The following is a 13,666-nucleotide window of genomic DNA, read 5'->3' on the forward strand; positions in this document are numbered from 1 at the left end:
GTGGCCTTTCCCCGTGGGCGTTCACTAGGTCTTCTGCTCCGCGGCTGTGGCGCTCTGAGCGGGAGCTTCCGGCTTCATGATCTGGTAGGTGATGAGATACTCAGGGTACGCCTGCAAAGGGCCAGAAGAGAAACGAGTCACTCCTGTGGCGGTCCAGTATTCAGCGGGCGTCTCAGAGGCTGCTGGTCCCCATCAGTGTTCTACACGCACCCCAGAGCCCACGAAGGCCGGCCTCGACAGGTGCCTGGACAACACACACACGCCAGACCGACCTACGTATTGCCTAGAAACGTGTCTAGACCGTATCATCTGGAGAACTGCCGTAGCGCGGTTTCCACTCTGAGCACCCTGAAACAGTGCGCTCACCCTTCATGCGCATGCCGTGGCCGGGAAAACTAAGGCCGGAGAAAGTCTCTCTCTTTTTCACCTCACTTGACACAGTGCTGTCACACAGCATATGTTTAATAAAAGTTTGGTGAAGGAAAGAGTAATTTGGCTGAACTGATTTCAAATTAATTACTCCCAAATATAATCCACTGAGCAAGAAGGAGGAAGGGTGAGGCCTGGTGAGTCACCAGTAACTCGGAACTGTTTGGAGATCATTTTTAAAAGGTGAGTAATAGGGGCGCCGGGGTGGCTCAATGGGTTAAGCCTCTGCCTTCGGCTCGGGTCATGATCTCCGGGTCCTGGGATCGAGTCCTGCATCGGGGGCTCTGCTCAGTGGGGAGCCTGCTTCCCCCTCTCTCTCTGCCTGCCTCTCTGCCTGCTTGTGATCTCTCTGTCAAATACATAAAATCTTTACAAAAAATAAAAATAAATAAATAAAAAGTGACTAATAAAAGGCAACATAATGGTTCAGACTGAGACTTGCCACCCCGCTTACTCTCTTTCTCTCTGGCCTCTTTTTCTTGAAGTATGTAAAATGAGAGGCTCTGTATCTGGAATGGAAAGACCGTTTCTTAGAGGAAATCACTACCAAGACAATTGGGTGGGGGGCAAAAAAAAGTCCCTTAAAACTATGTATGTTACGTAAGAATTCTTCAACCCTAAATATAATATAATGATACAACTAGAGGGAGCATTTCTTAGTGCTCTGTGGCTAGAAACTAGTATTCTTTGGTGACGTAAGTGCTTTAGGGCCCCAAAATAATTTGCTGAATGATGACTTACAAATTACTTGCTTACGGATATGGAGTAAGATAATAAAAAGAATAAAGGATCCAAAAAAACTGAGGGAAATTGGAAGGGGAGGTGAACCATGAGAGATTATGGACTCTGAAAAACAATCTGAGGGTTTTGAGGGGGTGGGGGGTGGGAGGTTGGGGAACCCAGGTGGTGGGTATTGGAGAGGGCACGGATGGCATGCAGCACTGGGTGTGGTGCAAAAATAATGAATACTGTTACACTGAAAAAATAAAAAATTAAAAAAAAAACTATTACTTATAAAAAAAAACTGGACTTTCAAAAAGATATGTGAACAACTATGTTCACTGCAGCATTATTTACAGTAGCCAGGACAGAAGCAACCTAAGTGTCCGTCGACAGAAAAATGGATAAAGAAGGTGTGAGGTGTATATATATACACAATGGAATATTACTCAGCCGTTAAAAAGAGATCTCGCCATTTGTGACAACGTGGATGGCCTAAAGGGTATATGCTAAGTGAAGTGAGTCAGACAGAAAAAGATAAATACCATAAAATTTAACTTATATTCTATAAAACAAAACTACAAAATACTAGTAAACCGAATCCAATGATACATTTAAAAAGTCATTCATCACCATCGAGTGGGAAGTACTCCTGGCTTACAAGGGTGGTTCAATATTTGCAGACCAACCAACATGATACATCACATCAGTCTCTTATAAAAAGAGTCTCTTATCGTATAAAAACCATACGATCATTTCAATAGATGTAGAACAATCATTTGACAAAGTACAACAGCCATTTATGATAAAAACTCTCAACAAAGTAGGTTTAGAGGGAACATACCTCAACACAGGTATGGCATAATAAGAATCCAATATGTGTAAGTTACTACAACAACATTATTATTATGATGATCCATTAAAGAGAAGTCCCTTCTGAGGGGGGCTCAGCAGGAATACAAAGGACAAAAGTGTAATTATACATTATAATTTTATGTTGGTATAATACTTTAATATAATACCTATCATTCATATTCCAATGTTCTCAGCTGATTTAATAATGTTTCTCTTCCAATACCAGATCCAACTGGGGGCAGGACCTTAAGTTAGTTGTCCTGTCTCTTGGGTTTCATTTAATCTGGAGAGTTTTTAAAGTCTTTCTCTGCCTTTTATCATATTGACGTTTCTGAAGAATCCAGTCTTCCCACCTTTTTTTTTTTTTTTAATAGAACATTCCTCACTTTGATTAGAACAAGGTTATACATTCTTGGCTGGAATGTTGCATAGACAATGGTGAACCCTTCTCAGAGTATCATATCTGAGGCACAATCTATTTCTATCTGTCCCTTATTGGTGATGTTATTTTTGATCATCTGGTCAAGGCACTGCTCCTTTTCTCCAATGTATAATTACTGTTTTCTTCTCCTTTGTAGTTAGTAAGACCATACAAATATCCTTTTATTTTTAATCAAAATTGTCTCCTAGATTAAGCATCCATTTATGATTCTTGTCACAATGGTCCCAAGATGATGATTTTCCAAATCCAGTATTCCCTCCACATCTACTCATCTCCCCTTGGCTTTCTACTACAAGCAAAAGCCTTCCTTGCCCCTTCATTTATCTATTTATCTATTTGTTATCACTACAGAATCATGGACTCCTTTTTTTTTTCTCAGAGGCTTAAAATTTATTACTATATTTATTTTGGTCATCAAAGTGTTCCAGATTTGGCCAGTGGGAGCCCTTCCTGCTGGCTCTGTGTCCTTGTGACATGCCCCCCCCCCCAACATTGAGTACTTCATTACTTCCAGGATGTTCCAGGCTCACCTTGCTCCTATTCTGCTCCAGCCCTGGAATTAGCTGTTTCTCTGAAGAGCCTGGGTTCCTTTTGGTGGGGAATGGTATTAGAGACCAAGATCTAGGTCTAGGTGTGCTCACTGCTTTTGGGGTCTCCTTGCTTTCAGGAGACAGTGCTAAGAAATATACGCATGTCTATGCTCATATGCATACACGTACCTACATATACTCCTACACATATCCCTGTACATACATATATTTATAAGTACACAAACATACATACCTGTATGAGAAAGGAGTTCCTATCAGTATCTCCAATTTCAGTCCATCTCTATAGTTATTCTCACCATCCCCCCATTATAGATTTGCATGCCCCTTCTTCTACCATGAGAATCCCAGCTTCCAAATCAAACATCAACATATTTACTCATTTGCTCAATCCTACAACACACCTAAAGTAGTTTCATTGCTTTGCCCATACCACCACCATCAACACATCTTGTAAACAAAGTTCAGGATTTCTGTGTCTTTCCTATGGCTACTCCACACCTTACCTGGCCAGGACTGATGACATATAATAAAATATTGTTTTTATACGTTACTTGTACTTAATTAATTCCTGCTTTCTCTCTCTCTCTCTCCCTCTTTTTCCCCCCCCAATTTTCCATCAGCATAGTTAAGCTATCCATTTGAAATTCAATTAAATTCAGACAAACTGATCTTTGTTTTTAGTCAAATCAACAGGCATTTAGCAGTACTGTGAGAGTTAAGGGATGGGCTGGAAAATGATAAGTTTTCCTGCTTGTTGACAATTTTACTTTAGGGCCTACACAGTAGGCAGAAACTGAATGCACTACAGCTTCACAACTTGGAAAGCTATTGTTCTGTGTTAAGTGCCACAGTCAGAAATACTGAGAGTCAACTCACATGACCAGCCTGTAGCAAGTATATCCATAAAGAAAATTCTTTAAATGGAAGCTGCTCTCTGCGCTGACATGTTCAGTAGCTCAGTTATGCTGATTTGATGGGTACCATACCTGCTCGCCTCTGTAGATGACATATTCGGCATATGCCAGCCCGTTCACACTTGGTCTCCCGATCACTGAGTGATGTCCTGGAGGCGCATGAGCCATTTTCATGGTGCTGAACTGCAGAAAGGATTTTCCAAGGGTCACCCTACAGAAAAGCATTTGCCTAAAGGAAAAAGGAAAGCAATGCTTTGAAGGAAGCATTAAATCTTAGAGTGACAGAACTCTTAGGTGTGATAATTTTCTAAAATAAATATTTAACACAAGGCAAGCTAACTTAAAATGTCACTTTCGCATTTGAGTAGGGATGGATGGGATGGAATTTGATATCCTGATTTACCATAAGCAGCAGACTCAATAGTTAAAGTAGGTTTGGTGTGGTTACAGAATCAATGACAGAAAATACCCGGCAAGTTCTGACTGGTCGAAAAAGGAATCCTAGCAAAAACGGAGCTCTTGTGAGGATGAACCAGGGCAGGGAGGGCAGGAGGACTGAAGCAAATACACAGAAGGCAGCACCATTTGAAATCAAGATCGGGTTTACTCATTATGAAGAAGTAAAAACCAGGATGAGATAAATAATAATAAAAGTGGATCATATGCCAAAATGCTTAGCTTAAATGTATGGCTGGAAATCATCCTACCTGGGTGAAACACCAATTAGGAAAGATGTTGACTATTACACAGGACAAGAGACGCTGATTGGAAAGAAAGTGCATTATATAAACTAACCCTAGTCTGCCACCTGTTTTTGTAAATAAAATTTTATTGGAATGCAGCCACACACTCATACACGTGTCCTCTGCGGCTGCTTCTACACTACGAGGGCTGAGGTTAGTCACTATGACAGGGATCATATGGCCTGCAAAGCCTAAAATATTAGGTAGCCCTTTAAAATCAAAGTTTGTAAGCCTTGAATATAAGTCACAAATGTTTTAACTACTCAGTGAGATTGATCATACTGTTAAATGTGTAAAATAGTTATTATTCAAATAGTTTGTTTTTAGTAATAGCGCATGATCTTTGCATTGTAACAAACCAGAGATACTATTCTGAGTCAAATCTTGCCAGACCCAGCGTAACTGGGTCCTGCCTGGGCGGGCTTTTCCAGCACAATATTCCTGATGACACTGCGGGGCGCTGGCCTCGTGTCAGCGACATTCTCTTGGAGGTCCCCATGGAAAAGGTTTTTTGGTTTTTTAAGAGAGAAAGAGAGAGAGAGAGAGAGCAAGAGCACGCACATGGAAGCAGGGAGAGAAGGAGGGGGAGCAGAGAACATCTTAAGCAGGCTCCGTGCAGACACGGGGTCAGAGACCATGACCTGAGCGGAAATGAAGAGTTGGATGCTGGACCCCCAGAGCCGCCCAGGCGCCCCAGCCCGATTGCGACAGAGGGAGGTGCCCAAGCTCCATCTCCACGTCATGGCAGCACGGTGGTGTCACTGGACTCTGCCCGCTCAGTCTGCTGGGCCCACTGCCATGGCTGCTCCATATACCACACAGACAGGCCCTCGCCTCCTGCCCCAGCCTCCGCCCCCATAGCTGCGGGGGCAGGAGAAGACGCAGGCCCGGCCCGTGAAGCCGCAGGCAGCAGACAGGCCGGTGGGGAGCACCGGCTCCAGTCCGCTCCCTGGCCAGCCCTGGGCGTCATGCTGCGTTCTGCAGACACAGCAGCCCCATGTTGGGGGACAGCAGTGCCCTGTGGGGCAAATGGTGATCCATGCCAGAGAGGAGCCGGCAGGTGAATTCAGCTCCGGCCTCCCACAGTGTACTAGAGTTCACACGGCCTCACTGAAGGTGATGGCTCATGGGCTGAGCCACAGACCACACTTGTTGTGAAACTGAAACAGGCCAAGGCACTGACGCATCTCCCTGTCTTCGCTCCGCCTCCTTCTCCGCTTTATTTCTCTCTGTGCCGTCACTCCTGCTTCTCCGGTATTGCGCTTGCCGAGAAAGTGCTAGCATATAAGCTTCTGCTTCAGGCTCTGCTTCCTAGGAAATCCTGACTAAGACATAAACTTATGTGTCTAATTGCAGTGGGCAACTGCTAATCTTCATCTAGGTTCACTTTTAGTGCTTGCTTAGGATAGGTTTGCAGCAACAAGAGTTTTGGCATGTCACACATCCATCGGAACTTTTGTGTGCGATTAACCAGAGGCCTTACTAGAGAGAAGGTTCCTTCTGGACATACTGCAACCATCCTAGAACTGCTGGTGGCTGTTAAAGATGTTCATAAAGGAACGGAGAAGAGGAAGTTTCAAGGTCAACAACTATAATGAATTTCAAGGCTATCTGGATCTTTTTGGGGTTTCCCCTGAGTTACAAGATCTCTAAGTAACCTTTCCATCTGGTTAATTTAAAGAAAAACACAATCAACTGCAATCTTTGTAATGTACAATTCTTTTGTGTTTTCTCCAGTGGCATGGAAGAGAATGGTATTTTTTTCACTGACTTCAGAGAGATTATAATATTATTCTCTTGAATTTGAGTTTTAAAATTCTATTTAAAAAGCTAACATTCATATGCTTACTATTCATCCAAAGTTAATATTCTGAAATTGAACTTTTCAAGGCAAATTATATATCCTGCCTTAAAGCACAGCTAGCAACATCAGAAACAGATTAAAGATTCAACTTGTTTACAGAAGTTGGGCATCTTAGCTTAAAAGTATCTAAAGCTAGAGGTTCTTCGAAAGAAATAATTCTCAATCTTTTCTTTTTCTGAATCTGAAGCAAGGCAAGGGAAGCCCAGGGAGAAAGTCAAGATGGAGGCAGTTTCATCCTAACCTGGGACTGGCTGACGCGTATCTGGCTTCTGCTAGCGCGGCTCATTAGCTCTGTGTCATTTCTCCTGTTAGGGCAGAGGCTGGTCAGCTATTTCTATTCAACCCCAAACCGGTGTGATTCACTCTGAGTAACAACACTGAGGATAAGTGACTTCTGTAGAACCTGAGGAACTACTGGGGCTCATGATCTGAGGACAGCAATCCCAAAGGCAAGACACTCACCTATGACATATGTAGCATGACCGATCTTTGTGTGTGGGGCAGCCTGTGCCTCCTCCAATCCCATACACATACTGGTTGCTTTTGGAGGAGTTTTCAGCAAAATAAATCCCGGCACCAAACATTCCTCCTATGTACGCATGTCGCTCATCAAACCCTTTATGAATAATGGCATTAATGAAAGGAGAACCTAAAAACAGAAACACAGAAAGATCAGTGTTTTTGAATACTTCTCTAGAACCTCAATTAGCTACAAACTATGTGCACTTGGCAGGTTAATATTAAGTTATCAATAATGTGTATATGAACTTGTAAGATGGTCTACCATACCTAAATTATTTCTCATACTGGAATCTTAGCAGGGACCCAGTGTTTGCCAAGCAAGGATATAATGTGGCTTTTGTGGATGGCATGAGATTTTTAGATAGTGAAGTACAGGGGCGCCTGGGTGGTCATGACCTCAGGGTTGTGAGACTGAGCCCTACGTCAGGCTACGTGCTGGGCATAGAGTCTTCTTAAGATTCCTTCTCTCCCTTTGCTCCTCCACCCCCCCCCCAAAAAAGATGGCAAAGTCCCTGTGGCTTTAAAAATATAGATTTTATGCCCAATCTTACTTTACACAAAAACAGATAATCTGATAAACTGAAAACAATTATGCTAAACTGTAATGAAAATATTTCACTATCTAGATGGCTCAACTTGCAGTACAAGTTCTGAAACCATTCCAGATAAGTTATTCTCATTCTACACACCCTGGAAAGCCTGTCCTAACAAGCAATGTGTTAGCAAACTGTACTGACACATAATTAAAAAAAAAAATCAAAACCAGCCATTTTCAGCACAACACTAATGCAGTCAATAACATAGGCTTTCCACTTTATTGGAATTAGCAAAAGCCCAAGAGATAGAGACAGGCGCGCCGCTCACCATGAAATAACATGCGCTCGTTGTGGTGGTTGTGATTCTCCTCAGACACCTCCTTCTGTCTGTGACAGAATCGTTCCCTCAACTTCTTGTTGACAACTTTCTGAATCTTTAAGGATGAGGGAGAAAGAAGCAAATTAGTGAAATGGATGTTAGTTGGCAGTTTATAATTTAAAATGAAAAGTATGTTTTCTTTGAGAAAGGTTCAATTCTTGGTTTTTGTTTCATTTGCTTAAAACATTATTTAAAAAGGATAAAGTTGCCAGGGCAGTGTAACTAAGTTAACATTCTGGCTGTTAGTGACAAAATCTTCAGGTACGGCTTTGGTTATTTCTGCACTAGACCTGGTTGTACCTCAGAATCACCTGAGGAGTTAAAGAAAAGAAAAGCTATTCCGAGACTCCTCCCAGACTTGTTGAATGTTGGGATACAGGGGCCTGTAAATCTGCATTCTTCTAGAAGCTCTCTAAAAACTCTCCAGGGAATTCTGAGGGGCACTGGTATAACTTCCAAGGATGTAGTCAGTTCTCAACAGGTTTTATGTAGCTTTATGATGCTCCTTTGAAAAAAGCACATCTATCCCATGTTATAAATTAAGATACTGAAATTAAGAGATACATGCATTCTGATATAATCACTGACTCAGATTGAAAACCAGGCCTTCAAAGCTACTCGGAAGTGGTGATAAAAACTCTGTCAGCTCTGGTCTAAATCTGTGGGCAAGCTGAGTCTCATCACTGTATCTGTACCACCAACCCCAAGAGATCTAGCCTTCCGTCTGTAGCTTTCCTGTTTCCATCCAGTCTCTGTTTCTGGTGAAATACAGTCTTGAGGGATTAGTGGAAAGTGACACCTGACTGCCAGGCAACAGATGGCTGATTATCTCGACAGTTTAAAAATAGGACATTTAAAAAAAACTTTTCATTGTCTAGATTTGATTTTCAGATATGCCCTGCAATCCAATTTTCACCCTGAAATTTTAAAGACTTACTCGAATGACATTGTATCTGTTGAAGATACCACCGGCATTGCCACCATCTCTGTGTTCTCGGATTGTACTTTGCATCTACAGAACAAAATAACAGAACTTTCTGGGAATATGCCAGTATATAATTCTGAAGACATTCCTCTGTTTTCAACATTCACTTCTGTTATACTTTTTTACTGATGAGTCTCAGACTCAGGGCTAATAAATAAATAGGAGTTGACTATAAATGATTCACCAGAGTTTAATGGGTAAGTATTTCTGATGAGAAAGTAGTCATGACATAAATATTAAACTTCTGCATTTTCTCTTTAATTTTTAGTAAAAGCTTTGGAAGAGTTTCCTGTAAGCACAATGGGGAACACAGAAATAAAACATCACATTAAGTTATCTACATTACTATTTTATGTTACTGAGAATGAGAAGCAACACTGGGATTAAGTCAAACTTAAACTCACATTTGATGAATACCGACTAAACAAATGCTCAAATAAACACAAAGAATTTTAAAAATTTAATCAACTTCTGTTCCCTGGGTGAAACAGACCATATTATCAATTTGGGATCTCAAAGAACATCTCCGTGACCAGGAGAAGCTGGGTATGCCGGGTAACTAAGTAGAGTAACTTCCCTCTGAGTGGTACTCTTTCTTCGTCCGCTCTCCAAATTCAAAAGGATTATGGAAAAGTAAAATGTTCTAAAGACCCAAGTTTCTCATAGAACTGACTCAAAAGAGTTATCTTACTGCTCTGTTTGCAAAGTTATTCATCACATTTTGGACATTATTCTCCAAATCTGCTAACCACTAACAGGGTGATTAGGCAGGAGGCCCCTGGAAGGTGCTACACTTCCCTGACAGACTGGCCAGGCCTGAGCCGAAAACCCACCCTACGGTAACAGAGCCAGACTTCCCAGCATGAGAATAATTTGAGCTCTAGTTAAAAGGCAGAAAATAAACAAAAAGACTTAGGCATGCATTTCTCTGCAAAATAATAGATTTAGTTAGGTGGCTTATTTATTGTGATAAAGACATTAGGCACTTTGTTTATTATGTGTAAGAAATGAGGGGGAAGCCAGAGTAGGGAGGGAATTTCTGCGGTGTCTGTCTGGCAGGAGGGGTCGTCCATATAGTGCTTTAACACAGTGACTGAAGTTGGTAAAGGCGACTGAGTTATGAGGCAGATTTCATATGCGAACAGGAAAAGTAGGTGTATTATTTTATCGTCACATTTTATAACTTTGCGTGAAAATAAAAACAAGAAGGTATTTGCTATATGTGAGGCAAGATTCTCACTTCCTATCATTCTTCTAGTAGCATTTGAACAACACAAGCAAATAGTTCTAAAAGGGTTCCTACTTGCCTGATTTCAAGAAAGTCTCTGGGACGAAGAGACCCTTGTGGCCCGTCCACTGAACCCTAGGCTTTTGATGGGAAAACCCTGTGGTAGAACGCTAATCCACGGTCCTTGCTGAGTTTGGGCAGTACACCACCACAATGGCTAAGGCAGTTAGGATGACAGAGAGGCGAGTGATCCTAAGTCACTGTCAGACAAGCTTACCTCTACTGAAAAAATAGGCCTAACCACAGATTTCAGGAAAAGAGAATTAAAAATGTTGATGTACATTACCTCTTCTTCTACTGACTGATATTCCTTATCTTCTGGAGCAAGATCCAGCAAAATAGTTCCCTGATTAACACAGTGAAACGTCAAATAAGGATTGGTGCCTATAGGAAAGAAAAATTAATGAATTAAAGTTCACGCTATTCAGGCTCAATTTTAGGGACAACTTTGTCATAAATAATGATATTTTAGAAGAAATTTAAATTATTTGCAATGTGACCTTCGTATATAAGGTTCTATTGAACAAATACATCCAAAGCAAGAGAAGTAATGGAGAGGGGATTGGGGATCAATTTGATCTGTTTTACAGAGTTCCCCAGCATGGCTCAACAATTTCTTATTGAGCAGAATTCTATTATAAACACACATGCAGCTACGTCTGATACAAAAGAGAAATACATTGTAATCACAATGCAGTCAGGTCTAAAATCTAAGAATTATCCTGTAAAAACTCTGTGAGATGGCTTGAAATGGCCACTCATAATTCAAGTCTAAAACAGATTAGATTCTTATTAAACAGAAACAGATTCTTATTAATTTCATTGCCTTTGTTAATTTAATGCAGACAAATAAGCAAGACTTAAACTCAAAAACTGCTACCATTTAGTTTCATGTTACTCTTATGACTTTGTTGGCTCTGCAGTGACTAAATCAAGTTTTTCCCCTTCTCTCCCTTTGCTTTCCTATTGTGAAAGCACTTATGGCGAACACAGAGATGATAAACGTGCAGGCCGACAAGGTGGGGGGAGATAGGAGGTTTGTAACAGCACAGTACAGTGGAAAAAAGCCTGAGTTTCCAGTTGTGGCAGGGGACAAAGGTTCAGGATGAGGTCAGAGGAAGAGGTCAGATTATGAAAAGCCATGTTACAAATGTCTGATTTTATCCCCAAAGCAACAGGATTCTATTGAAAGGTGTTAAGCAATGCACTGATATGATCATAGGGTCATTTCGAAAAGAGTCTTCTGGGAGCAGTGCAGCCAGGCATGGGGGTTGGAGGGTGGCAAAGGTGAGGCTCCAAGATAAGCTGGAAGGCGGTTGTGACAGTCAAAGGGAGAGATGACAGTGGCTTGGATTAGGTGACCTGTACTGGATTCAACAGCAGTGGGAAAGGAGAGAAGTGAAGATTCCAGAGAGACTCAGCATATACAGTGTTGGTGGGGAGAGGGGGCAGGAAGGAGGTGCTACACCCTCCAAGCGTATGAGCTCTGGGTTCAGACCACTTGAGCCCTAACAACTTACTTATCCTGCTAATTTCTGAGACTTACTCTTTTTCCCCAAATAACTTACCTTGTTGTCCACCTAATAGTCTTTCTACTCCTTTGATTAATTTATGGCGGTGTCCATATGCATTGATGCCTATTTCTTTCAACTCCTCATGGCCCATATCAGCCAGTACATCTAGTGTAATCTGAAAAAATGGAACAAAATTAATCGCTAAATCTTTAACAGTGGCTCAGTTCTTCCATGAATCTTCCATGCTATAATAACCCATCCAAACTGACAAATTCTTTTGTCTTCTTTAACTGTGAACTTAAAATCTTAAAGTTGTCTTGATAATTTTATCAGCTTTTTACTCACTTGAAATATTCCTTCCTTCTAGTCAATGGTGAATTATAATGGCAGAAACAATGCTATTGAGATATAGAATGAACACTGCTGTATTTCCTTTTGATTATTTAACTCTACCACTTTGTGCCTGCCTCAAGATATAAGAGAAAACAACCAGAAGCTTGAAAACAGGGAAATACCAGATCTCTGGATCCATCAGGCAGCATAGAAAAATGGTGGGGGAAAGGGAGAAGGGCTTAGCACAAGGAAAGAGAATGTGACAAAAGGAGGAAGCAGTTTTAGCTAAGTAGGATTTATATAAAGATAAAGAACTCTCCAGTGCTGAGAAATAGTCAAGCACGGAAAAGGCTGCCTTTGAAAGCGGTGAGATTTAGAACACGAGTATACAGTTATACGGAAGTTATATAAAAAATACCAGTTCAGAAGGGAGAGTAGATGGTTTTTAAGTCCTCTTATAAATCCCAGACTTAACAGTCCCTGAAGCCTTACATACATTCTGTTGTTGTAAAAACAGTGGTTTATAATTTCTGCTTATTCATCCCTGCAAATGGAGGTGGTTAGCTGGTGGCTGACTACCAGGACTCAAAAATCACCCAGCGCCTTTGTTGACTAAAAGTACCTGTGACTCTACTGCCACCCAGTGGCAGAGTTCGGGATGCACAGGACGGAATCTGGGGCCTCCACATTTCTGGAGGGCTGAAACATGAAATCTAGCTCAGAAGAAGCTGGCCCTGTGACAATGCAAATACTACTTTACAAGATGAGCCTTTAGTTTTCTCTTTCCTCGGAAAACTGAGAAATCCTTTCATAGACACCCTTTTTCCAACTCAAATATGTTTTATCTATCTGTAGTGTTCTCTACCTTTTTACTTGAATATTACATTAAAAAACAAAACAAAACAAAACAAAAAACCCTGGCAAATTAGGCCTGGAGTTCGCTGATTTTTATTGCCAGAATGAAATATTATATAATGAGTCTGATCTTCTCGGTGCAGCAAGTATACATCACTCACTCTTTGGGAATCATTTACTATAGTGCTCCTAAGTGGCCATTTAAGAAATAATCGCTCCATTGTACAAAACGGGCAATTCGCTTCCAATCACCAAAAGGAAATTTTGAGCAGAGCTTTTAAAAAACAACAGTTCTGAGATATACATCTTTGAGACAGAATAATTCACAACATAATAGGAGCCTGTATATTTTTAGCTAGACATAATCTAATATACTTTGGAAGCCGGGCACAGGGTTTCCTACATTAACGATGTCCCCGTTTTTCCTTCTAAACTTTGGTTCAAATAAGGTTGACGGAAAAACAGGATCTCATATCGATGTGGTAGCTTCAATTCAAAGAAACCTTAAACTTTTCTGAATCTGGACATAAAGTGTATATCTGGAAAAATCAGAAACCAGGCCAAAGGACAGCATCCTCTCTGTAAAGTTCTAGAAAAGAAACGGAGACTGTTTAATGTATCTGACAATTCAGCTCCACTCACAGAATGAATAGCTCCCCGACTCCTCACGACCACCCTGAAGTTACTAAGGACATCCTCATGGGGAACTGAGGCTCAAAGCAATCCTAAACGCAGT

The 13,666-nt window shown here is 41.2% G+C and overlaps 1 protein-coding gene across 1 annotated transcript in view; it reads right to left on the reverse strand.

Annotated features, from left to right (window-relative positions):
- The window catches only part of TNKS (tankyrase), a 199,671-nt gene continuing 186,005 nt past the window's right edge, over positions 1 to 13,666 (reverse strand). The window contains 7 exon segments of the mRNA XM_032869968.1: positions 1 to 111; positions 3,984 to 4,140; positions 6,981 to 7,167; positions 7,905 to 8,010; positions 8,893 to 8,967; positions 10,515 to 10,612; positions 11,797 to 11,917. Coding sequence (XP_032725859.1) covers positions 25 to 111; positions 3,984 to 4,140; positions 6,981 to 7,167; positions 7,905 to 8,010; positions 8,893 to 8,967; positions 10,515 to 10,612; positions 11,797 to 11,917 — 831 coding nt within the window. The 3' untranslated portion in view covers positions 1 to 24.

The sequence above is a fragment of the Lontra canadensis genome, unplaced genomic scaffold, assembly GCF_010015895.1.
Source record: "Lontra canadensis isolate GAN:19392208 unplaced genomic scaffold, GSC_riverotter_1.0 scaffold39, whole genome shotgun sequence".
In the NCBI taxonomy this organism is placed as follows: Eukaryota; Metazoa; Chordata; class Mammalia; order Carnivora; family Mustelidae; genus Lontra; species Lontra canadensis.